At 37.3% G+C, this 27,749-nt stretch overlaps 1 protein-coding gene, 1 non-coding gene and 1 gene segment (V, D, J or C); 2 read left to right on the plus strand and 1 right to left on the minus strand.

Moving 5' to 3' along the window:
• The first annotated feature begins 372 nt into the window (after positions 1-372).
• Positions 373-3,142, plus strand: LOC132027493 (probable non-functional T cell receptor gamma variable 11). The segment is given in 3 exon segments: positions 373-436; positions 546-909; positions 2,929-3,142. Coding segments are annotated over 3 exon segments (621 nt in total).
• LOC132028943 (U6 spliceosomal RNA) lies at positions 1,791-1,893 on the plus strand. The gene has a single exon (XR_009407598.1). It is a non-coding gene; the product is annotated as a U6 spliceosomal RNA (small nuclear RNA).
• Positions 3,143-4,540: 1,398 nt separating the features above from the next.
• C9 (complement C9) overlaps positions 4,541-27,749 on the minus strand; it is a 49,498-nt gene continuing 26,289 nt past the window's right edge. Inside the window, exons 6-11 of the mRNA XM_059417042.1 lie at positions 23,652-23,924; positions 19,434-19,674; positions 17,367-17,492; positions 15,229-15,407; positions 6,702-6,927; positions 4,541-5,562 (exon numbers count right to left, since the gene is read on the minus strand). Of these exons, the coding sequence (XP_059273025.1) occupies positions 6,703-6,927; positions 15,229-15,407; positions 17,367-17,492; positions 19,434-19,674; positions 23,652-23,924 (1,044 nt within the window). The 3' untranslated portion in view covers positions 4,541-5,562; position 6,702. The remainder of the gene's footprint in view (positions 5,563-6,701; positions 6,928-15,228; positions 15,408-17,366; positions 17,493-19,433; positions 19,675-23,651; positions 23,925-27,749) is intronic.

Raw genomic sequence — 27,749 nt, forward strand, 5'->3', positions numbered from 1 at the left:
TCAACAGCAAGTCAGAGACAGACAGACATAGGGGCTGAGCACAGCAGGCAGTTCCTCATGATTCTGAGCAATGCTTCTGCAGTATGGGATCCCAGAGGGATGGCTGATGGGTATGAGAACCATCCTGTCCTACCCCAGACAGACACATTCATACTAGATATTTCCTAGCAGATAGGGAATACTCTCACCCCATCTGCCCGGCAATGATGGGACACAGGAAGCCCCAGACTGCTCAGATCTGTGGCCAATCATGAACAACCTCAGAGAACTATCTAAGCCACCACTTCTGAGAAACCCAAACAAGCCCCGCCCTCCTGCCACTGACATGTCAAGTCCTGCCAACAAAGACCTCACTTCTTACCTTGTCACTGGGGAGCCAGCCAGGTCAACGGGATGCCACTTCTGGAAGCAGTCATCTTCTCCTGTCTCTGGGCTTGTGAGTTATCCCAAGGCACTTCAGTCTACAGGAGAGAATCAAGAAATTCTTTATCGTTGCCTTTTTCTGTATCATTTGTTCATGGGAATTTCTCTTCTTTGCTTTGCAGTTGGCCTTGGGCAGGTGAAGTTGGAGCAACCTGAAATATCAATTTCCAGAGCAAGATATAAGAGTGCCCAAATACTATGCAAGGTGTCCTCTAAGGACTTTACCAATGAAGTCATACACTGGTACCGGCAGAAACCACATCAGGAGATAGAACATCTAACATATGTCTTGACAAGCTATACTCAAGTTTCTTTAGGTGGGAAGAAAAACAAACTTGAAGCAACTAAAAATGCTATTACTTCTACTTCAACCTTGAAGGTAAATTTCTTAGAGCAAGAAGATGAGGCCATGTACTACTGTGCCTGCTGGGATTGGATCCACAGCATCAGAGTTGCTAAGAAAAGCTACGCAAGAACCATCTTCAGGTCTGACCTACCCACATCCTTCTCAATATGGCAACCACAGAGGTTGCACAGCTGGGTGCCCAGCCTGAGCCTCTCTTTCTGCTATATTTCCTGAACTCTGCAGGAAGACATTTTAGATTCTACTCATACAATGAGCTCCACATGATATCAGCAGCACTGGTACAAATATAAACATTTTGATGCTATTTCCCATGAAATTCTGTTGTCTGGGAAAAATCCATTTATCTGTTAATTCACCATAGAGAAAGAGATTTTGAGTATTTGAATGGTTCAGAATGAATCCAGAAAAAAGTATACATTTTACATAAATATTTCCTATTATTACTACTTTCTGATTTTATTCATTTATTACAGTTATTCAGAGGTTCAATGATCTTTTGAATGTAAATATTGCCTTCTATTTGTATCTGAGGCCATCCTGAAGGTATCTGACCATTAATTCCTGAACTAAACAATCAGGTAATCTGAGGCCATCCTGAAGGTATCTGACCATTAATTCCTGAACTAAACAATCAGGTATTTGTTGGTATAGGAGAGACCATGGTTTAAACCCTGTATTCTAGAGGTAGAAGCAGAACCTCACTCCACATTCAGGGATCAATTCTAGGAGAAAACCAGCACATTGGGTGTCCCCAGCATGGTGGATATGCCTCTGACTTCATTCTCCAGGGCTCTACAAAGAAAACTAAGGATCTAAGGACCAAATGGTTAAAAAGAAAGATAATACACCCTGCATACATCTCTAAAGAAAGGCACTGTCCCTCACAAATCAATAAAACAAAAAATCATTATTGAGAATTGAATTCTGTGATTAGTAACTGTATGGTTGTGAGTTTGTAAGAAATAGGGAAACATGCAGTGTAAAAATTCCACTCCCTTTCTTGCTTCAGCAGCACATACACTAAAATTGGAATGCTACCGAGAAGATTAGCATGGCCCCTGTGCAAGGATGGCATGCGAATTCATGAAGTGTTCCATATTTTTCTAAAAAATTTATAATAATTCCACTCCTGCATCTTTAGGATCCACTTTCAAGGATGAGGAAAAACCTTTACTTCTCAAACCTTGTACCTTTGGTAACACGGTAACACGGATATCTGATCACATAATTACCATGCCTGCATTTAATACTTGGTCCCCGAGATCATGACAACATAGTCATTCTTTTTCTCTTTCTAAGAATCAGGCAGTGCTACCAAGTACAGATGTGCTATAGAAGCAGAATGAAGAGATATCACCTCACACCAGTCAGAATGGCTAAAATCAACAGGTCAGGAAATGACAGATGCTGGCAAGGATGCGGAGAAAGGGGGACCCTCCTACACTGTTGGTGGGAATGCAAGCTGGTGCAACCACTCTGGAAAACAGCATGGAGGTTCCTCAAAATGTTGAAAATAGAACTGCCCTATGACCCAGCAATTGCACTACTGAGTATTTACCCTAAAGATACAAAGTAGTGATCCAAAGGGGCATGTGCACCCGAATGTTTATAGCAGCAATGTCCACAATAGCCAAACTATGGAAAGAACCTAGATGTCCATCAACAGATGAATGGATAAAGAAGATGTGGTATATATATATACAATGGAATATTCTGCAGCCATCAAAAGAAATGAAATCTTGCCATTTGGGACAACGTGGATGGAACTAGAGTGTATCATGCTTAGCGAAATAAGTCAAGCGGAGAAAGACAACTATCCTATGATCTCCCTGATATGAGGAAGTGGAGATGCAACATGGGGGGTTAAGGGTGTAGGAGAAGAATAAATGAAACAAGATGGGATTGGGAGGGAGACAAACCATAAATGACTCTTACTCTCACAAAACAAACTGAGGGTTTCAGGGGGGAGTGGGTTATGGAGAGGGTGGTTGGGTTATGGACATTGGGGAGGATATATGATATGGTGACCCCCTGTACCCCTGGGGAAAATAATACATTATATGTTAATAAAAATAATTAATAAAAAATAAATGGGACACTGGAACTGAACATTTTGCAGAAAATGGGGTGTCTGGAAGATATTTCTTGAGAGAAAGATTCTGCAAGAAAGAGTTCATCAAGGAGCTGGTGGACCATCCTGAGTCAGGTGTGAAAAGTCAGCCAGAAGATACTAGCATCCTTAAAACTACTATGTATATTGGTGGAGGGAACTTGATCTTCTTTATGCATGAAATACAAAATGTGGAAACTGAAACAAGAAATTTACACAAAAAACTGGTGCAAAATGAATGAAAACAACAGGGCCTCACAATAAACAAATTAATCCTAAGAATACTCAGAGTAATAGGATTCTCACCAGAGCAATTTTCACTGAGGATTAAACCTGTAATAAGAAATTACTAAGTACACAGAAAAAAAATGCCATGAGAATGAATTTGTAGACTTAATAGACAAAACAATTGCAGTGCAAAACTACATATTCTGGAAAATTTAAGAGAGACTCCTAAATGAATGTGTTTAATATCCTTAAGAAGATAAAAGTAAGAAAATAATACAGTAGGCTAGGATTAATTAAAAATAGATTAAGGTCTTGAATGTAAGATTTGATACCATAAAGCTCTTAGAAGAAAACATAGATAGTAAACTCCTTGACCCAGGTCTTAGCAATGATTTTCTGAAATGACACCAGAAACAAAAGGGAAAAAAAGCAAAACTAAACAAGTGGTACTAAATTAAATTTGAAATATTCTGGACAGCAAAGGAAATCATCAACAAAATGAAAAGGAACCCACCGAATGGGACAAATATTTTCAATCCATATACCTGATAAGCAGCTAATATGCAAAATATATGAAGAAATCATACAACTTAATAGCAAAAAAATTTTTTGATTAAAGAAGGGGCGGAAGATCTGAATAGACATTTCTCCAAAAAAGGCATACAGACGGCCAGTAGGTACATGAAAGATGCTCAACATCACTAATTATCAGAGAAATGCAGATCACAACCACAATGAGCTATCATCATGTCACACCTGTTAGAATGGCCAGTATCAAAAAACCAAGAAATAACAAATGCTAGTGAACCCATGTGCACTACTGGTGGGAATATAAATTGGTGCAGTTGCTATGGAAAACATTTGGAGGTTCCTAAAAAAATAAAAAATAGAACTACTGTATGATCCTCCAATTCCACTCCTGGGTATTTAACTGAAGAAAATGAAAACACTAGCTCAAAAAGATATATACACCCCTATCCTATAATTACTGCAACATTTTTTACAATAGCCAAGACATGGAAGACACCTAAGGGTCCATCAATGGATAAATGGATAAAGAAACTGTGGTGTATATACATAATGAAATATTCAGCCACAAAAATGAATGACATATATGGACCTTGAGGTCATCGTGGTAAATGAAATAAATCATACAGAGAAAGAGAAATACTATATGATCTCTCTTATATGTGGAATCTCAAAGGCCAGAAAACAAATAAAACACAAAACTCATATAGATACAGAGAATATATTGATGGTTGTGAGAGGTGAGGATGGAGTGGGAGAAATGCGTGAACCATTTTTGTTTTATTTTTTATTATTTTGTTATTTATTTTTTGTTTTATTTTATATTTCTCATTTAGTTTTTGTTTTTTTTTAAATAAATGAAATAGATAATAATAAACAAATGATGAAGAAAGATTCTTACGATTTATTGTAAGTGATAGAAGCCAGACATGGATCAACATATATAATTTACTACCATTGGGTAAAGAACAAAAATGGGAAAGGAAGGATATCTCTATCTCTCTAAGTCTCTCTCTCTAAATATATGTGTTTTTTTTCTTATTTGCTTGCATATAAAAAAGATGTAGAAATAAGCATCAATGATAATAATACCAAATAGTTTTGAATGCTTTCTCCAAATTCAAGTCCTTCATTAGTCTTTTATATGTGTTATCTTACTGTGAGTCCATGGGTCCCAGGCATCTTCTGTCTAGTTTTTGTTTTTAATTGAAGCAAACACATAAAAATCACGTTTTAGGTAATTGGCCCTGCTACTGTGGCCATATCCATTTAGAATAAAAATTAGCATCTTGGCAAATGTCCACTATATATAGAACAGACATAAGGAAGTCCAGGAGTTTATGCTATCATTAGAAACTCATTCTGCTTTAGAAACACTATGTATTAGATAATGGAGTAATGCTCAATTGATCCAATCAGATTCTGTAGCAGATAGTATTCCCTTGGAAATAGACTCTGAGAATCTGAGTTTGTATGCAGCATATTTATTAGTGTGGGTTCTTGGGGGAAAAAATATATGAGGAATGTGGAAAGCAAAATTAGGAATAAGGGGAAATTTAATTGTGATGCTCTTGCAACAGAGGGTTCGGCAAATCACATGGGGAGCTCTGAAACTGGATGGCACTTCTGAGTTGTCTTCATTGAGGCAAGAGGGCTGGCCCATCAAATGCCGACCACACTGACCAGTTAGCAGATAATGAGCCTCCCTCAGGCTGGGAGCACAACCTTGGGTGTGGCTGGTTCTTTGTCGCAGGGTGATTTCCGTTGAGAACTGAAATGGTGTGTGAAATATCAGCAGGTGGCACTCCTAGGAGGTGGAGGGATGGGTACTTGATCCTGAAGGGAGATCTGGGTGGTACACCATGACATCCCGTTTAGTCTTAGGGAATTGTGAATGCAGGAGGCACTGAGAAAGGATACAAGTGGTAGAAGCAGAGGGGATAAAGGAAGTGATAAACTGAGTCACAATAGTGTTAGTGTCATTACAATATTAACAATAAGGGGGGTGCCTGGGTGGCTCAGTGGGTTAAGCCACTGCCTTCGGCTCGGGTCATGATCTCAGGTTCCTGGGATCGAGCCCCATGTCAGACTCTCTGACCAGCGGGGAATCTGCATCCCCCTGTCTCTCTGCCTCCCTCTCTGCCTGCTTGTGGTCTCTCTCTCTCTCTGTCAAATAAATAAATAAAACCTTTAAAAAAAAACAATAAGGTAATTAGGTTGCTACAATAGTTTCTGGACATCTTGAGAGACTTTTGTATCTTTAACAATGATAAATGATAGATCTTCATAAACAGCCACCAAAATTGTGGTGACAGCTGGATTATCCCTGTTTCCTGTAATCTGAAAAAGTGAACCCAAAAGACATAGGTCTTATTCAAGGGTATTTATAAGAATACGTGAAGAAAACATTCTCTGGAAAATATAAAAAAATTTAGAGAGATTAGGAATTTTGCTTACTTGCTTAAAAAAATTACTGTTGACCCTTGAATAATGTGGGGGTGAGGAGCACTGACCCCTGTAGAGTTGAAAATCTGTGTAGAACTTGCTATTTCCCCCAAATTAGCCTCCCCCAATAGCCTCCTCTTGCCTAGAAGCCTTACTGATAATATAGTTGATTAACACATTTTGAATGGTATATGTGTTATATAGTAATTCTTATAAAAAAGTAAGCTAGAGAAAAGAAAATGTTATTAAAAAAATCCTAAGGAAGAGAAACTACATTTACAATATTGTAGTGTAAAAAATCCACATCGAAGTAGATTTCGAACCATGCGGTTCAAACTCACATTGTTCAGGGGTCAATCATTACAATTAAAAAATTTTTATTCATAGTTCTGTTTAAATGCAGAGGTAGAAGATATAAAATTGCATGCTCAGTGACATATAAAGTCTGATTTGTCCATTTTCATTATTCACTCAGTTTTTATATTCTGTTTACCTGGATAATCTAGAATGTTTTCACAAATTAACTCAAGGCTAATTTTCAAATTAAATACCCTCAAAAAGCAGTTTTGTTTCTAATAATATATCATAAGTTGTTCTTACCTTAAGTTACTCGTTTACTGATTTCACAGGCAATCCCCGAAAATGTGATGGGGCAGGAACATAGACATTGTCCATCCAGCAGAATCACCGTACCTCCATTTTTGCACGGGTCACATTTTGCCACATTGAATTCCTTGATATAATCATCAATGGCACGTTCCAAATTTTGTTTCTTTAGATGTGCATCTTTTATGTGTACTGGAACCAGATTATGTATAGGAGATAGCTACAAGATAGCAAACCATTTAATTTTAGGGTTTTTTCTACTGATGGGGCTTGTGCAATCCCACTCACTGAATTAGTTTTTTTTTTTTTTTTAATCAATTCGTTAATTCAACAGAGGCTTATTTAATGATTGGTATTGGCAGATATCATGTTAGTCATAGTAGTGACCAAAGCTAGGCATAATCTCTGTGATCATGGAGATCGCATCATGGAGGTAAGAAGACTGACAGTAAAATAATCATACAGACTGCAGCACCTGGTTGGCTCAGGTGGTTGAGCCTCTGACTCTTGGTTTTGGCTCCGGGAGGGCTCTGTGCTCAGTGGGAAGTCAGTTTGAGATTCTCTCTCTCCTTCTGCCCCTCCCCCATCCCTCTTTCTCGAAAATAAATAAATGAATCTTAAAAAAAAAAAAAAAAAGACTATAGTAGTGACCAAAACTAGGCATGATTTCTATGATCATGGGGATCACACTGTGGAAATGAGAAGACGGATATTAAACTGATCATACCGATAAACTTAAAATGGAAGCTATGGTAGGTGCTATATGGGATGGGTACATGTGTTTTAAAAATGCACAACCATAGATTTAAATGTTTCACAAGATCATGTATTGATGCTATTTGTGAATTGTTTTTGCTGTCTTTTCTGCTCCTCTTCTCTTCTACTAGGTAGTCAAGGGCTCGCTATCTCTTGCTGACATGGAGGGTTTCAGTGTAAGACCAAGAACAGAAAGCTCCTAAAGACAAATTCTTTACTGCCCCAACCCCGCCCCCAACCCAAAAGCCTGAACTCACTGAGAAATTTTTGCAGGGAGACTATTTCAATGTCAAATTTAATTAGACTTAAAGAAAATGAAGTAAAATTATTTATTCTGCACACTTAAATTCCTGGAGTTAGATACACAATTGTTACCACTGATGCAGGGAAGCTTGGAAAGGCTTCTCCAAGAAAATGACCCTTAAGCTGAGATTTGAGAGTTTGAGGGTTCTGGGCCAGAAAGAAGAATATTCCAGTCATACAGAAGTTCTATGGGGGAGACCATAACATATATTGGAAGTGTGTATCATATGTCTACGTAGGCAAATTCAATTGCATGACTCTAAAGAGCTATTTGAGTAAGTAAATCATTGGGAATTGAGGCCCTTGCATGGTCTAACACTTTGAAACAGAAGGCCACAAACAATTTTTTTTAAATTTATTTGACAGAGAGATCACAAGTAGGCAGAGATGCAGGCAGAGAGAGTGGGGGGTGGTGGGAAGCAGGCTCCCACTGAGGAGAGAGCCTGATGTGGAGCTCGATCCCAGGACCCTGAGATCATGACCTGAGCTGAACGAAGGCAGAGGCTCTAACCCACTGAGCCACCTGGGTGCTCCAGAAGGCCACAAAACTTAAAAGAAATTGGAATCCAAAGACTCAAGAAAGAAGAGATTAAAAAAAAAATACCAGAAATTCCTGTATAGGAGTAATGATGGATTAAACGTCAACTGATTTTTTTTTTTCCTCTGAGGACAATGACAAAAGATGAATAAATAAACCAAAAGTATAAATCTGCTTGATCGCCCTGGAGAACTAATGAGACTACTTATTGGAATAAGATCTGGGAGGAGGTGGAAATGCAGTGAGGTGAGCCTAGTGTTTTGGGGCCACAGTCCCCTTGACACATTTCCTAATTTGGGAATAGGCAGTAGGGGGGCTGAGGTAAAGTAGCACAAATTACTGGGCTGAGGAAAGAAGGTTGGTATTCAGGAACAGCAAAGGAAAACAAGACATGCTTTGTTGAGACCCAAAGGACTACAGCCCTAGAAGTAAGAAGGAATTGGAAGTGGGGTAGCTCTGGAAAATACTTTAGTCTAGTTTGCATTAGAATAAACTTGAGGGCACCTGGGTTGCTTATTTGGTTAAGCATCTGACTCTCGAACTCGGCTCAGGTCTTGATCTCAGGGTTGTGAGTTCAAGCCCCTCATTGGGCTCCATGCTGAGTGTGGAGTCTACTTCAAAAATAAAAATAAAAAAAAAAAAAAACACACAACACAATAATCTTGAAACACTGTAACCCCAGAAACAAATAAAATCATCTCAGGCCTCAAGCTATTCATAGAACAACTTTTAAAGTATAGTATCCAACCCCTAATAAAAATAACTAGGTACACAAGGGAACAAGGCAACATGAAATAGAACCAGTAGGAATACCAGAAGCTAGAAGCAGAGCTGAGAGGTTGCCATGGTTAAGTGACCAGACTTTTACATGAGCAGGGGGAATAAAAGAAGAGATCAACAATTTTAGCAGGAAACTGGAAATTATTTTTTAAAATAGAGGATTTGAAAAAAAACAAAACTATTATAAGTTGATATTATAATATTCCAGTTAGTGGACTGGTTACATAGCAACGGTGATACAAACGAAGCAAAGTTAAGGAACTTATATTTAAGGAATATAGCTCAGAAGAAAATATTGACAGCAAAGCATAAGGAGATAAAAGACAAGGAAATACAGAAAGAGGAAACATAAAAGACAAGAGTGAGAAAGTGAAAGACCCACATAGTTTGAGTCCCAGAAGGAGAAACTATTTAAGAAGCAATATTTGGGGCGCCTGAGTGGCTCAGTGGGTTAAGTCGCTGCCTTCGGCTCAGGTCATGATCTCAGGGTCCTGGGACTGAGTCCCGCATCGGGCTCTCTGCTCAGCAGGGAGCCTCTGCCTACTTGTGATCTCTCTCTGTCAAATAAATAAATAAAATCTTAAAAAAAAAAAAAGCAGTATTTGAAGAGCTAATGGCTGAGAATGAAACAAGCCTGTGAAAGACAACAAGGTACCCCAGGAATGAGAAGCAAGGTGACAATTTTTCTTTTCACACCTAGGCATATCAGAGTAAAATTGCTAAAACAAAACAAAACAAAACCCACACCAAAACCCAAAACCCAAAAAACAAAAAATAGAGTACATCTTAAAATCATCTTTTTTTCTTAAGATTTTATTTTTAAATCATCTCTCCACCCAACATGGGGTTCAAACCCACAACTCTGAGATCAAATGTGCATGCTCTACTGACTGAGCCAGCCAGGGGTCCCAAATCTTTGAATCATCTCAGTAAAAAAGCCATAGTACTTTGAAAGTAGACTGATATCTGATTGAAACAGATAAGATCAATAACACAAATTTTTTCTAGGACAATGAGATATTCATAATAGATTTTTTAAAAGATGACCTTGAAACTTGTATCACTCACACACACACACATACATACACACAAAAAACTAGATTGACTGTAGAAACAAAAGTAAAAACAAAGCAATAAGGCTTCTGGAAGATAGTATATAGAAGAGTATCTTCAAGACCTTGAAGTAAAGAAAGATTTAAATAGGACACAACAACATTAACTATAGTGGAAAGAAATACACAAAATCTACACTATAATTCCTGACATGATGTACTGAGAAGGACACAGAATCACTTCTGTGGTATTCTCACCAAAATGCATAACCTTAATCTTCTCTAAGCCTAAATTGAGAGAACTTTGACATAACAGGTGACCAAAACTCATCAAAACATGTCAAGTCAAAAAAATGTCAAGGTCATGAAAGATAAGAAAAGTCTGAGAAAATGTCCCAGGATGGAGGGAACTAAGGGGACATGACAACTGATTACAATGTAGGATTTTGATTGGATCTTATCAAAAGAAAAAGGGTATTAGGGGAAAAAACTGGTGAAATTTAAATAAGGTTAGACAGTGTTACTTTTCTGATTTGATCAATTGTATGATGGTTATGTAAATTGTTAATGTTCAGGGCTTCTGGTTTATAGGGTGTATGTGAACTCTGTGCTATTTTTGTAGTTTTACTGTTTGTAGTATTTATGCAATTTTACAGTAAATCTAAAATTATTTCAAAATAAAAAGTACACAAGAGAATGTCTGCTATAAAAATGTATCATAAAGTGTCAAAATCCTCAAGTGAAAGAAAACATTTATTATACTTTAAAGTGGGAATAGGTTTGTATCCAAAATATACCAAGAACCTCCACAGTCCACATAAATGTTCACCAGCACACTCTGTTTTATGAGTTAGTATATGGGACTTAGACTTCAACAATGTTCTATTTATTTGGAAGAAAGTAGCCTCTTACCAACGTGGCCACATTGGCATGAACAACTTAAGCATGTGGCAGAGTTATTTTGGTTTTTAGGAAAAGAAATTTATCTTGTTCTACCCTTCAAAGGAAAGTCAAGGCCAGATAATCTAAGATACAGGAATAGAGGGTCATGGAGAAACTACATGTGGATGAAATGCATGAGCAGTGTTCCAAGAGATAAAGACGAAGGTCATGCAGTGATCACTGTCTGAGAGGAGTCTCAAACCCTGCAGGCAAAAGTCCCACAAGAAGACAAGGAACAATTAAAATGTACTTTGGGGGCCTCCTGGGTGGCTCAGTGGGTTAAGCCTCTGCCTTCAGCTCAGGTCATGATCTTAGGGTCCTGGGATTGAGCCCCACATCAGGCTCTGCTCAGTGGGGAGCCTGCCTCCCCCTCTCTCTCTCTGCCTGCCTCTCTGCCTACTTGTGATCTCTGTCAAATAAATAAACAAAATCTTAACAACAACAACAAAAAAATGGACTTTGGGAAGTGTTCCTAAAGAGCCACATATTTTTCTGATGAACTTTAGCTCTCTACTAATTAAGAAAACAGTTCTAATTTTTCTCCTATCCTAGTTAACTCTGTCTACCATTTGTAGATACTTTCAGTGGAGGTAATCTGTCACAAAACTTGCCAACATACAAATTAATGGAAATATAATTTAATGTGAAGTACATTGAATTTTCTCACAGGCTTCCAAACTAATTAAACTTTGTGCCAAATGTAGTTTGTTGATAGAGGAGTGTTATTTTCATCCCTATACAAGAGAGTTCGGAATGATTTTCGCTACATCTTTGTAACTGTAATGGTGACAGCTCAGAGCACTTGTACTACAGCTCTTTAAAGACATCAGTGGATCACTGCTAAGAGTTGCACAATATAACAAAAGTGGCAGGTAAATAGTTCATTATGCTTCAAGTTGCCCCAGAAAGAGCTTAATGTAGCTTGACATGTGAGTGCATTTGAAGGGTAAATTTGGTTGAGGGAAATGAGAAAGGGAGAATGGAGGATGGAAGAGGCAAGATGAGGGCAAAAGCAACACAAAATTCATGCCAGGAGGACCCACCCATTGGCATGAGCTGGGTCATAAATTTGGGTAATTTTCTAGGGCATTGAGTAAGACAACTGAATGTAATAGTCACATGTATATAAGAAGTATTTACACGATTCCCAAGAGAAACAAAATGATCCTTAACACTGAGACTAAAGAATAGTGTCTCCCATGAGTTCTCATAAAGGAGACGGTAGTATTATGTAACATCCCTTTAGTAAATAAAGTAGTGGGTTATGTAACTTTGGTTTTTATAATGCCAAGACAGGGTTTTACAGGAAGCCAACCTGCTATTCACCAGCTGTACTGATCTCTGCTGCTTTGCTCTAGAGGAAATAATACACTTTAGATCTCTCTGGCCATCATTAATTAATGTAATTTCTTCAGATGACATTTTTATAACTAGTCTGTAGCAGTGAGCTTAAGAAGAAACCCAGTTCAGAGGCACCTGGTTGGCTCAGTGGGTTAAAGCCTCTGCCTTCAGATCAGGTCATGATCCCAGGGTTCTGGGGTCAAGCCCCACATTGGGCTCTCTGCTCAGCAGGGAGCCTGCTTCCCTCTCTCTCTCTGCCTGCTGCTCTGCCTACTTGTGATCCCTGTCTCTCAAATAAATAAAATCTTTAAAAAAAAGGAGAAGGAGAAGAGGAAGAAGAAACCAAGTTCAGCTATTCATTGAGCTAAAAGAAATATTGTGTTAACATTCAGGGAAGCTGGAAACTGAATTTATATACTTCCAAGAAAGTTGAAGTTCTGACAAAAGTTAATACTGAAGACAAGGCCCTATCGCTACATGAAGAAGGGCGGAGGAAAAGTTCTTGGGCTGGGTTAACACATTCCTCAAAGAAGCGGTTTAGCGTCTGCTGAAGCATATGAGTGAAGCAAAAATCAAAGTGACAGGTACTACTTAGTAGAGCATGGCCTTAATTACTTTATTTTTTTATTTTAGTTTTTTCATAGTTACTTTAGCATGGAAAAATATATTATGGTATATTATGTTATGTTGTATATAACTGTTTTACTTAGAAAACCTTCATAAAATTCTTTAGAGTAATATAACTTCCTACTGTTTTCTTCAAGATAAGCTATTTGTAACATAAATACCTAGATAATTGATTTAATTGGCTCAGAGGATCAAACACAAACCAGGTAAGAGTTTAGGGTAGGTGGGGAGAGGTTTCACCAATTCTTTAAATAATTAAATAGAAGGGTCAACTATATTAAAATTAAGATCATCCCTATGTCATCCATAGACAAGAGAATGCTTCAGTGTAACAAAGAATTAATTAGTGATTACAGATTGTTTAATTACCCCTTGAAATAGCTTCTAACCCAGAAAAACATTTCTTCTAGATTTATAAAATCAAAATAACTTGCAATCTGTTTTAAGGTCAAACCAGATTATATATCATATCTCTTTAGGAATTTAAAAGCCATACAATGTCAATTAAACACATAGCATTTTACTATTTTCTGCACTTCATCTATAAGAAGATACATGTTTAAAAGTAGTTTCTCGGTGACTTACTATAGCTATCATTTTCTTATGTAGAACATTCATATAAAAAATTCAGGCTTCTAGTATATGAAGAAAGAAACTTAAACAAGTAGTTTAGATGGAATGCTCACTAATCTAAAAATCTGGAGATCAATATTTGCCTTCAGAATAAGATAGACTATATTTTGCATCCAGCCAGTGGGACTGTCCAAACAGAGTTGATGAAGGTCTTTGAATAGTTGTAGCAAATCTAGTAGTGAATCTTCAGCAGATGTTTTATTTACTTGAGATTTTTAAAAAATTGGCTCTAGACTATGACAGATGATGATTAAGGCCTTCTCAGAGAACTATCTTGCATCCCTACAAGGACAGCTGAACTTCCTTTGTAGGGTTGAGAAGACAAGGCAGTTTAAGTGTGTATGTGGATATAAACATCTTTCTAAATGAATTCTTTTTTTTCCATTTATTTTCTGACATAGATTTATTTTTCCTGAGTTCAAAATAACGAATTTAAATGCGACTTAAACATAATAAAATAAAAGGGTCCCTTCTGACTTTAACTTTATATATAGACATGCTATTTTGGCCAACTTTTTCTCCCTGTTTGTCCTCCTTTTGGGGCAAAGTATTTGAAGTTTCATTGATATGTTAGCACATCTATGAATGGCTAGATTTCTACGCCTTAAGCAAAAAGTAGATTATAATTTTCCAGTTCTGAGTTCTCCCTCTACATAAATGTAATAATTTTGGTAGCTTCATTCACTCTTTAAAGACAGTAAAATGGGATGAAGGAACAAAAATTTCCAGTAACTATTCCTATCAAAATGCCAACATGACTGTAACTGAAGTTAATCAAACTAAAGTCGAGGATCATCAAAGATAAATCTGACCTTAGAGAAAACGATGAAACCTACAGGGAAAATTGAAAGCTACAAGAGGAAGCAAGGAAACCAATAAGGGATAAAAGAAAACACATACCTTTTTTAGTAAGTTTGGAGAGAGAGTGAGGGGGCTAAATGAGACTAGCATTTATATTTTTACAATTACAATGCAATTTGGTTCCCCAAGAAATAAGGACTAGTGGGTTTATAATCAGAAGGCTATAATCAAGATACAAAAAAGAAAGAAATTCTGGATCCTAAGAACTTCTCATCATTGGTCTTATTTTCTGAGACCTTATGAACTTCCCTTTCGTGAAGGCCCTTCATGATTCTCTTGTGTTGGAAGTGCTGCAATGAAGTCCCCTAAAAGCAAGGGATAACCAGGGGCAGATGGATGGGAACTAATAATTCTTGAACACCTATTTTGTGCCAGTCTGTGCTAGGGGATCTATGCAAGCAATGCCACTAAATCCTCAAAACAAACATAAAGCCCTGGAGGGTTTAGTGTTGCAGAGGTCAGAGAAGTTTACATATTTAGAAGGTAGAGACCCAAACTCAGCCTGGGTTGGTGTGATGCCTGGAGTCACACACCTCTCCTCTCTGTCCTGCTTTTTTCTGGGGAAGAGATAGGAGTGTGTTGGAATGCGCACATCTCTTTCAGATGAAGTTAACTGTTCATCTGAACCCACAGTTACGTTTAATAAGAATATGTAAAAGTCTTCTATTTGACAATAAACATGCCTTACTTTTTGGTTTACGAGCACTGGAGCATCACTTAAGGAAGTGGCCCAATTTACAAAGTCAGTTACATCAACCGTCTTGGCTCCTTTGAGAAGCTTCTCTTTCAGTTCATATGCGTATTTTGGGGTTCCTCCTCTTATGAGTGAAATAACGTTATCGATGATGCCATCACGGCTCATGTTTACTGAGAAGAAAAAGAGGATATAAATGAAGCATTTATAGTCCTGCGACATTTGATTAACATTTACAGAACCCTTTCATAAAGTATTGTCTAGTATATTTATTGAATTTTATTTATGTAATTTTTTTTTACCCCAAATCTCTAGCAATTTTTATGAGGCTTCAATTGTCTTTAAAAAAATAAAAACAATATGACAGTTGAGATACATTGATGTTTCTGAGGTCATCACTTATGTACAAACACACATAGGAAGTACACATGACTTTGGGCTACACTATATATTTTTGGTTTCAGACTTACCTTCCTAATTAGATTTTATATAAGTTTGTTTTAAACTACTTTAAAATTATGAAAAATCAAAGAGTGTAAAAAAGAATCAGGTGGAAAGAAAAATTTCTTTCTACCTCACATTCCTAACTATCTCTCTCCTTCAGTCTCTCTCTCCAGACTAAACCACTTTTAACAAAATTTGTGAACCTTACAGGACTGTAAATTTTTCAAACTGGAAAGGAATTTAAAGATTTTTAGTTATACTTCCTCATTTTTATAAGTGAGAAAACAGATCAGACAGGTGGAGTGACTAGCTTAAGACTAGCTTAAGGGCCAAATATTGAAATTAGGACATTTGATGGCAAGTTCAGATTTCTTTGCATTTCATCAGTGGTTTCCAATAATGGCCACATGTTAGAGGCTGGTATGTTTTAAAGTATCAGGCTTTCTTCTCTCTGCCTCCCCACTGTCATCTGATTCTTTAAAAGTGAGCCTCAACCCTTTGTATGTCTGAAAATGCTCTCAAATTAGATTAAAGATTGAGAACTCCAGCACTACCACATGCTTGTAAATATGCTAAATATTAACAATTCAAGCAACATTTATACCAAAGATATTTATATTTTTATTATTCATTCATTCATTTATTTATTTTTTAAAGATTTTATTTATTTATTTGACAGAGAGAGATCACAAGTAGGCAGAGAGGCAGTCAGAGTGAGAGGGGGGAAGCAGGCTCGCCACTGAGCAGAGAGCCCGATGTGGGGCTCGATCCTAGAACCCTGGGATCATGACCTGAGCTGAAGGCAGAGGCTTTAATCCACTGAACCACCCAGGTGCCCCGATATTTATATTTTTAAAATGTTATGCACTGATTGAGTGTTAAGGATGGATTGAGATTGCCCCTCAGTTTTATTGAACTCTACTGACACTGTAAAAGTTTAAGGTATACAGCATAATGACTTGACACATATATATATATTATATATATATATTGCAAAATGATTATCACAATAAGATTAGTTAACATTCATCACCTCATGGAGTTTACAAAAAATTTATTTTTTTGTGGAATGAAAACTTTTAGTATCTACATGCTTAGCGACTTTCAAACATATCACATGATACTATTAACTCAAGTCATCATGTTGTACATTGTATCCCCAGGATTTATTTACCTCATAACTGGAAGTTTGTACCTTTTGACTTATTGGATGAAGGTGGATTGGTGGTTTTGAGTCAGGGGGAAGGCTGAGTTAGGGGAATGGTTTTGGTCTTCTCCTTCCTTAAAGGTCACACAAGGTCCTGCCACTAGCCCATTTGAAGCTTTGTTAAAATAAGGGGGAAGAAAGGAGATCTTTCCTAGAGATATTTTTCTATCATTGGCCCTCTACCATTGTCATGATAAATATGTATATCTACAATGACCACCGAGGAAAGGCCTTTCCCAGAGCTGCGTGTTGTGTGACCTGCACAATGCAATGAATACATGTCCTTGGGTTGCTTGTGTTTATAATGGTTTGGAAACTACTGTAAAGATAAAATAATTTTGAAGCACTTTAACTTTTTTTAAACAAAGAGTATAGACAATAAGGAGAGTTTACAGTGAGAGCACAGTGCTCACGGACAATCTCATTGACAAAAAAAAAATCCTCCTTTTTTTTTTTAAGTAGTGACTTAGGTCATACTTACCAGTATTACCTTTACCCGTCTTTGAACAACCATCTTTATTAAAATTTCCTTCGAGTTCAACTCCAGCTTTCAGAGAAAAACCCAGATCAAACCCGAGGCATCTCTTTACATCCCTTAGTTCAACACCTGTTTAATATAGTTAGTTGAAAATTATTAAATAATATCTATCAACATCACAAATAAATTCTGATTTTGCTATTTTGTATGAAAAAGGAAAGGGAGAAGTTAAATTAAACCTAGGGTTTCATGGTTAAATTCAGAAGTTGGGATCTGGAACATTCAGGAATTCATTTATTCAACAAATATTTTTTGTGTATCCACAACTAGTGAGAGCTTGAGAAATGTCAGGTGGCTTTCCTCTTGAGAAAGGGAGAGGGTCAATGAAAAAAAAAAAAAAAAAAAAAAAGAAAGGGAGAGGGTGGATAAAAATGGAAGACCACCCTAGAAATCCAGAATACTAAATTTCCAACTGTAACCTAAGAGGCATAAAGACTTCGATTCTGAATATGGGGATGAAAATACCTAAGTGATCCCAACAAGCTCAGATTCTCTCCCTCCGCTGTAGAGCATGAAAAATGTTCCGACAGGGTCTGGACAGCCCAAATATAGGGGTAGGACATGGCTTGGTTCTCAGGTATTTCTAATGCAGAAGTAAGAAAGATGGCTTTCCTCTCAAAGGTACCAGAACTGACCTAATGATCCTTGTCTATTAAGGCCAGATGCTAAGTAAATTTAAGTTGCTAGGTCTGAGTTATCCAAGATTAAAGATTTCAGCCCATGAAGCTTTTTCACCAAAGCAACTCTTATCTTGAAGTATTCCTTGTGTTTTGATCATCCTTGCCGAGCCTTTCCCTTCTGATTTTCAAGTTACTCAAGACATAATCCTCTTGTCCCCCTCATCCGTGTGATATCTATTAAAATAGCCTACCAGGCAAGACTCATGAAACTTCATTATTCTATCTCACAGGATATAGCCCTGTAGGGCAGTATAAGCCAAATAAACCCATACTCACTCTCCCTGTCTGTGTTTCTCTCTGCTCAAGACTGAGGCATCAAGAACAATTTGTTCTGGCCATATTGGTTCCATCTATAAAGCGCTTATCAACTGTGTGGGCAATGTCATACTTTAAGCTCATAGCCATATCCCATTCTTCATGTGACACAGAGGCTACAGGGAAGGAACCATGGAAAAGGTTTTGGGCAACACTTCCCTCCCTAAGAGACACACTGAAAAAAGCTGAGGGTGGAGAAAGGAGCTATGTTGGCACTTATCTCCTTTATAAGGAATATTATAACTAGACGTAATGACTCACAAAATAAATACTTAAAACTTATTAACACAGTCACTTTGCATCTACTTTATTCTTAAAAATCTTAAATGAAGCCATTAGGCCAGTATGTTAACTATGTAGTACATAGACCATTCCTGTATATGTGGCAGACACTGATGGTCAACCATAGCCTTCTTCCCACGTTTCAAGTGTGGTCAGGAATCCACCTAACATGGACCCAATTCAACTACCACCTTGTGATTAGACTTGTCGTAAGATGAAGTAAACTGATTTTCTACCCTTGCTTTAAGACCCTATATGTATATAATCTTAACATTACTTTCTTCCTCCTCCCTAAAAGAAATTTAGAACATCATTTTACTTCCAATATTGAAGAACCCTTTGGAAGATGATTTTCATGCATATAATTGAACTGGTTTATTGATTAAGAAATAGATTATATAAATTATGTCTCTTGAAAAAAATTATGTCTCTTGTACTTTTTTCACATTTTAAGTAGAATTTCACTAAAAGCAGTATCCCCAGCTGATATTAAATTACAGTATAATTTTGTTCATTTCTCAATAGTGCATGACCAAGTCATCTTGTTTAATATGACCAAGTCAATTTATTGTCTGATAGGGTTTTAGATGACCAAGGGAAGGGAGAGCATTCTCTCAAAGAAGCAGGTTATAGGAGTTTATTTTAAAGCCTTTAGCCATTGAGAGAGATTAGCAAAAGGAATAATGATTGGTTAAAACAGCATTAGAAGTTAGAACTCTATTTCCAAGTATACCTTTCTGTTTCATGGAAGCTTTATCCAAAACATATATTAGTTCATAGAATCCTCCTAAAGACCCAGAGCTACTGTAGTGGGTTCCATAGGTTTCCAAAAATGCAAAATATTCCCCCTTTGCGTAGGTACTTGGCAGAGCTTTTAAATCATCCAAGAAAGTTTGTGTCAGAACGACATCCCGACTTCTCATCACAAATCTCCCCAGTTGAATTTCTCCTTTCACAAGCAGAAACATTTTTTCCTTGGTTGTAGAACAGAAGGAAAAAAAATATATGAGTTTCATCACCACTCTTTCAAATTTAAAAGTCACAAAAATAAAAAAATCACAAAAACTCACAAAATTTAAAACTTTAGAACCAGGCAATAAACGTTTTAGCAGTGACCGTAGATGACCACTTTAACCCAGTAGGGTGGCAAACTCAAAATGCGATTAGTTTGCACTGTTGATGAAAATGGGCAGCAACTGGAACTCTTAATGTACAAACAGCCTGATTGGTGTGGAGAACTGCTTGGCAATTTCTTATAAAAGTAAACACACATCTACCCTGTCATCAGCAATTCCACTTCTACTTAGTTACCTAAGATCAGTGACAAAATAGTCCACAAAAAGATCTACATAAGACTTTAGGAGCAATATTAGTCAGAAGAGCTTAAAACTAGAAATCACTTAAATGTCCAGAAATAAAAGAATTGATCAATAATTTGTGGTATGTTCACAAAAAGGAATACTAGTTAGCAATACAAAGGAACAAACTACCAATACACGCAACAACATAAATACATCCCCAAAATATTATGCTGAATGAAAAGAGACACAAAAGAGTTTGTACTGTCTGATTTCATTTATATAAAGTTCTAGACCAGGTGAAATTCAGCTATGGTCAGAGAAATCTGAAGAATGGTTGCTTCTCAAGCAGTAGGGAATTGACTGAAGAGGGCATGAGGGAATTTTCTTGAGGTGAAAATGTTCTACATCTTCTTTGATGAAGTGATTACACAAGTGGATACAAAAGTCAAAGCTCATGGAACTACAGGCTTAAAATATTTGCTTCTTGCATTTTATCACTTGTAAGTTATACCTCATTAAGTTGATTATAAAATGTTGACAATGGAAGGAAAGGTAAACATCCTATATGCAGCCCAATTTTGCAGACAGGAAAATTCTGATCCAAAGGTATCAAGTTATTTGCCCCAAATCACAAAAATAGTCTGTGGCAGTGATTAGTACCACGAACCTAGGTCTCAGGTCTCCCTGCTCCTTCTACTACATCTTTACAATTTTTGATAACAAAGATAGGATAGACAACACTTTTAAGACATGCAAACTAACCAAGTGAATAGTTACGCATTCCTAGGGAAGATGGCTTCAATTTCCAGGAGAAAACTGAGGCAGTGACAAAGAACTACATGTTTCAACATCCCATACTGTCCCAGTCAAAACTAAACTACAATGGACACTTACGATTTTGTAGATGGTTCATTTAAGTTTCTCCTGCTATAGTCGCAGTTAACACATGTTTATTGCATAGAAGTTTAAAACATTTTGCTATTTTTTGAAGTATATCTTGGTGTATATGAACATCACACCAAACTTCCTGTGTTTTAGAAGCACAACTGTTCACACTGTATGACTTTAGGTGATGGTCAGTGACTTAGTCTTCAACAATAATCTTAAAGAAACTTACTCCATACATAATAAGTATATGAATTCACCTTCTGATGAACTGCAAAATAATTCTCATTGTAGTCTCAAAGGTGCACAAAACATATTTGGATACCTTTTCATTGTTGAATTAGGAGGTATAACTGTAAGACAGATGTTAATGTTCTTTGGCTCAACTTATTTCAGAGGTAGGCCTTAGATCATTTCCATCCAAACATAAAGTTGTTCCTTCCTTCTTAGATAATAAAAACAAAATCTCTTGGCCTCACTTGTCTAATCATTTGCTACAAATTTCTTTGTCTTCATTAGAAGTGAAATTCCTTTTAAAGAATTTTCCATATTGGCTATTTTCAATTCCTCTAAAATCTAATTCAGTCATGCAGTTCTGCTTACTACTTCAGCAAAACTTCTCTTGTCAAAGTCACCAATGACCTTCACAATGATAAAGCCAGCAGTGGTTACTTCTTAGTCCTTCTTCTTTGACATATTAACACATTTGAAACAGTTCATTACTCCTTTCTCTTTGATAGGGTTTATTTTCTTATCTTCTAGGGCAGTTCTTCTCACATTATGAAGTGTAGACAGATCACCCATAGAATCTACCCATAAAATGCAATTCTGATTCAGTAGGTCTGTGTTAGAGGCTGAGGTTCTAACTTCCCAATGATACTGATCCATGGACCACACTTTGAGTAGTGAGGTTCTAGGGCGTTATTGTCACTTCTTGCTGTCCTCTGCCGGTTCTTCCTCTTTTGCTAGACCTTTTCTCTTTCTGTTGAAATTCCTTGAGTTAAGTCTTGGATGTTACCTTTTCTATTTACATTAACTCTTAGTGATCCCACCAAACCCCAAGACTGTGAACATTCCCTACATTTGAACAACTCCCAAACTTACAGCTCAATCCCAAATCATTTTGCCAAATTCCAGACTTATAACACCAACTTCCTACTTCACATCTCCAAGTGAATGTCAAATAGGCATCTCAAACTTAATCTAAAATTGAACTATTGTTTTTCTTCTTTCAACCTGCTCTACCTAAAGTGTTCTCCATCTCAGTTGGTAGCAATTTCCAGCCTTCCAGTTGCGTAGGCCCCAAATCTTTGACTCATGCTTGACCCTTTACCTGTTCTATCCATCTGCACACAGCTGGTTTCCTGCAATAGCTTTCAACAAACCTTTTTAATTTTGCTCTTCACTCTTGTAATTTCTTCCTGTTTAAAATATACTAACATACGTCAGTCTTCTAGTCAAAAATTCTACCGATCTCCCATGTCATTCAGAGAAAAAGCTAAACTCAGAACAGGCTGTGAGGCCATTCATGATCTGGTTCAGTGTAAACTTTCTAACTCATTGTCTTCTGGTTCACTTTGGCCCAATGGGCAGATATGTTCCCACCTTAGAGACTTGTCTCTAACAGCTCCTTCTGCCAGGTACATCATCCCAACTATGACTATTTGGCTATTTCTCCTCCTTCAAATCTTTGCTCAGATTTCATTTCCTTAATGAAGTCTACCCTGAACTTTCTTTTTAGTATTGCCCTTGCCTAGCACTCTTGCTTTCCCTTGTGTTATTCCATAGCACTTATCACTTTCTAAATACTATATATCTTGCTTTTTTGCTATTAGGTTTATTTTGTCTATCTCTCCCTGCTGAACTTTCAGCTCCATGAGAACAGGAATCTTTTTTAGGTTGGTTCACAAATGTATTCTAAGCCCTTGAAACAGTGCCTGGCCACATAAGAAAGCCACATTAAATATTTGTTGTATGATTTAAAGGATTTTCCAGCTGCATAATATGGATGGGTATGCATATTAACATAGAGACTAGGTAGAGAGCCATTCAAAACAATTGTATGATTAGGCACAACTTAAGTACTAAAAGTGAATTATTATTATTTTTAAAAGAGGAGAGGGTATCTAAACATGTGACTATATTATCAGAAAAGGAAAAATGAATGTTTTATCGGCATCATACTGATTACAGAAAGTGTTTTCTGTATTTCAAAGGCGATGAAACAAAATTCTAAATCTGACTTAAATATTAAAGGACAAACACATTTTCAAAGCCTTAAATTAAATGTATAATTACAAAGTAAGCAGACCAATGTAATATGCAATGTGTACAATTTCATGGCCTCATTACTTTAGAGATGCTTCCCAGTAAGTAAATAGTTATCAGTGTAAGGCATTGTGATTAATTACCCAAATTCCTCAGTCTGATTCTTCATTGTCATTCTGAAGATGGTATAAATTCAACAGTCCATTACCACAGTCTCAGTCCAAAAGCATGCTCCGAATTTTTAATATGCTTGTTCTTCTGTTCATCACCACCAAACATCTTACCCCCTTACATTACAAGAGATCCCATGGGCCTCTTCTGCAGTTAGCATTCTTCTTCCTGAACTCCTAGCCACACATTTGGAGATTTGTTGAGTATTTTTTTTTCCTCTCTCTTCAGTGAACTCTATTTGCTCCAAACATTTAAACTTAAAACAGGGGGTTTGGTTAGTTTGATAAATATCCCATTATATTCTTTGTTTTAAGCTTTGGTCTTACCGTTTTAGAAGAACGTGAGAGTAAGCTCTGGTAACTCTCATTTTTGGAATATGTGAGTCCAAATTTGCCACCACCTTCTGTAGGATGGAAGAAATTTTTGTGAGGAGACTTTCCTTCTTCAGGCGTACTTTTATACTTTTCAATTGCTTCAGTAGGTGTGAATTTTAAAGTTACTTCTGCATTAATATTTGATGTCGTCTCTTGGACAACGGTTTTGAATACCTCTATCTGTTCTTCGTAACTTTCAGTTCTGAAATTTTTATCGGCTTTGGTCTGAAAGAGAATGATGAATTGCTGTTAAAAACAACATACAAAAAACCACCCCAAACAGACACAGATGAAAGAAAAAGCAATTATTTGAAGGGTATTTGAGCAAGGGAGTTAAGAGTGAAATACCCAAGTGATATCACTGAGCTCTGATAGGGACTCCATGACTCTGAGGACAGGACACAGGAATCTCATTGTGGGTCTGATTCCTAGTCTATGAAAAAGAAATACCACACACAGCCCAAAGACTGTTATGAGATAATGCAGTGAGATAATATATATGAAAGACTTAGAACAGAGCAAGCTTTCAAATGTTAATCTGTTAATAATTAAAGAGCAATTTGCCTAACAGATGTACAATATGTTACCATTTGTGTAAAAAAAGAAAGGAAGAAAGAAATGATAAAGCTAACCCTGACTGAAGGCTAGCACAGCTTTGAATATTTTACACATGTTAATTAATTTAAGCAGAAAGGTTAAGACTTGAGCTCTGCACTCTCAACCTTTACACTCTCTTGTCCCTTAGTACATACATACACATATAAATAATTTAAAAAAACAAAAAAAATTAAAAAAAAAGAAAGAACAGGAAAGCAAGCATGTTAAGAAAGGTTTTTACGTGTACCCTGAATTACTGGAAAAATCGACAAAGCTAAGAGTTTGCCCTTGAGAAGGGTAACTGTGAAAGGGAAATCTGGAATGGGAGCAGGTTTATATTTCCTTGCATAATCTTTTGTGATATTCAGACTTTTTGACTGTTTTTTTTTAACACTTTCATTTTTGCATGGAAACAAACCAAAACAAAACAAAACATACAAACAAAAAAAATACCCAAACGAAACAACCTAGTTAAAAATGGAAACTTTCAGTTAAAGAATTCTTTGTCAACTTGATAATTGTCAGGTATCAGTGGGAGGTTTGTCAATTTCAGTGGTTAAACTCTTTCCAGAGGTCCTCTGCAATATGTTGTAACTTTTGCCAGAGAAGGAGCGACCTATCTCTTCAATCAGTGGCACAGATTGGATTCGTAGTGTACACTGGGGGACAGTTCTGCACAGGGAATGCTATGGTCTGAATGTTTATGTCCCTCCACAAAATCCATATGTTAAAATACTAATGCTCATGGTGATGGTTGGGCAGAGGGGGAACTTTGGGAGGAGGCTTCATGAATGAGGTTAGTGCTGTCATAAAAGTGACCCCACAGAGCTCTGTTAGCCCTTCCACTGTATGAGGATGCAAGTAGCCCAAAAGAGGGCCCTAACTCAACCAGACAAGCACTCTAATCTCTGACTTCAAGAACTTCTGATGTTCTCATCTTCAAAATTGTGAGAAATAAATTTCTGTGTGGTGTTTTTGTTGTTGTTGTTGTTGTTAGCTACCCTGTTTCTGGTATTTTGTTATACTGGCCTGCATGGACTCAGACAGGGAAGCTAAAGTTCCCCTCTAATGGGAAGGACTAAAATGTATATAATTTTCATTAAAGTCAGGCATGCTGGGAAAAGTGCTCAATGTAAAGGGTTGAGTAACCTAACCCACATCACTTCCCTGTTTAAAATCTTTCAGTCTTCCCACTGCCTTTAAGATCAAGTCTAAACTAGACTTATTCCAAGTTAACCTCTCCCTGACTGTATTCCAACCCTTTAGACACATTTTTTTAAATTTTCAGAGCCTGTGCTTCTTCCCACCATAAAAGAGCTCTTTTATGCTGCTTTTACTTTCCGGAATGTTCTCTGACATCTGCCTCTCCCTCCTCCCCCAACCCCCAAGAACCAAACACAACACATTCTCTCACATATACACACTATATGGCTTGATCTGGTTAATTCCTACTCCAATTTCAAGTCTTAGCTTAAATCACTTTTTCAGGGTTGAAGGGTTCTTTTGTAACCCCATAGACTATGAAATCCATTTTCTATAAGCTCTCATGCCTCTTAAAAAAAAAATGCAGGGTGCCTAGTGATGCAGTTAGTTAAGTGCCCAGCTCTTGGTTTTGGCTTAGGTCATGATTCAACAGTCCTGAGATTGAGCCCCATATTGAGCTCCCCACTCAGTGTGCAGTCAGCTTGAGATTCTCTCTCCCTTTGCCCCTATCCCCTGCATGCTCTCTCTTTCTCAAACAATAAATAAATTTTTAACAATAAAACAAAATGAAAAACCTTTTCTTTTATGATTGCTTATTTAATAGGCTTTCTGATGGTAAGCTCCAAAAAGTCAGGGAACATGTCTTTCTTATCCACACACCACTATAGCCTTATCACTTAGTAAAGTGTCTGGCCTATAGTAGATGCTAACAAAAATTTATAAACTTTAATATAGCTAACAATAATAACTAATATTTACTGAGAGCTTACTCTATGCCAGGGGCTGTTAAAAGTGGTTTACATAGAATAAGACATTTAATTTCTTACCTTTAATATAATTTCTGTAATTATCCCCATTTTACCAATAAGAAAACAGGTTAGGAAATTTGTCCAAGCTCATACAGCTAGCGTTGAAACCCAGAAAGTCTTACTCTAGGGCTTAGCTGTTCATTCTTACGCTACCCTGCCAAAGAGGGCTTGACAAATTCTGGCTAGTAAAATAACAGATTCATGGAAAAGACTGCCTTGAACTTGGCCTTGAAAAATGAATAGTATTTCTGTTGCTTTGAGATCTGAGGATAGTGGAAGTGTTGCTGGGTGAACTGGTGAGACTCTGGGCTCTAGGGCCTCGACCAGCCCATCCAGAATGAGTCCCTGATGGTTCTTGGTCATGACTCAGAAAAGAACTCGAGGACAGACACTCAGCACAGTGGATGAGCATCATAAGTGGGAAAGTTTATTAAAGTGAAAAGTACACTCTCAAGATAGGAGAGCAAGGTGAGCTTGAGTGAGAGGTTTGCACACTTGGGTTTCTATCTTTTATTGAGAGCTGTTAACTAGAGGGTAGAATGTTTATTGGGTTGGGAAGCAGGGATTTGTACTTTTTCTTCCTAATTTTGTCAGGGGTTTCCTGTCATGGCACCTGCCGTCTTGGGCCTGTCTGGTTTGCTCTGGCTTCTTGTGGAGTGCAGCAGGGTAGCCCCCTGAACTTCCTGAGTGGGCCATGACTTCTTCGTTGCTAACTTCCAGGTATCCTGTTAGAACCTAACTGCCCACTCTAATAGGAGCCACTGAAGACAATTCTACTCAATCTTCAAGGCTGGAAAGGGACAGAGCTGAACAAAATGTCACCAGAAAAGTACTCCTTGACTCTCCTGGAAGGCCAAGCTCTTCTTAGCTTCCTGTGTGCTAATTGGCTGCAGGATAAGGGTAGTTTAATTTGTAAGCACCTGCACTTATTCCCAACATGGCTAAGAAGAAAGAGGCCTTGGCAGAGATCAGTTTAGCAATGTGGAGAATTGTTGGCAGGTGTAAGAGAACATTGGTCAGGGTATCTGTCAGGAAGCTGTTGAACGGTCCTGTCTGACTCTGTTAGGATGACAGAAGTGAGTAGAGCCTGAAACAGAGAAGATGGTGTCAGTCCAAAAAGAGGGCTCAGTTCCATGACAGACAGTCAGAGATGGACCAATACCGGGAATCATCATGAAGAAAGAGCAAAAAATCTTTGAAGAGAGGCCAATGATGCAAGAATAGAAGCAAATTTCTTTATGAAAACCCAAATAAGCAGACATGGAGAAGATGAAATTTGAGAGACGGATAAAAGGGCTTGCATATTATAGGGGTCAGCTCAACCTGTCCTTTTTAAAGGTTTATGCAACTGATGCTTCTTGAAAAGAAAGAAACATTATTTCTGGAACTGGGAGTGGAAGAGATAGAATATAACCAATAAATATTTCAGAGTTCAAATTGA

This window comes from Mustela nigripes, chromosome 12 (genome assembly GCF_022355385.1).
Source record: "Mustela nigripes isolate SB6536 chromosome 12, MUSNIG.SB6536, whole genome shotgun sequence".
In the NCBI taxonomy this organism is placed as follows: Eukaryota; Metazoa; Chordata; class Mammalia; order Carnivora; family Mustelidae; genus Mustela; species Mustela nigripes.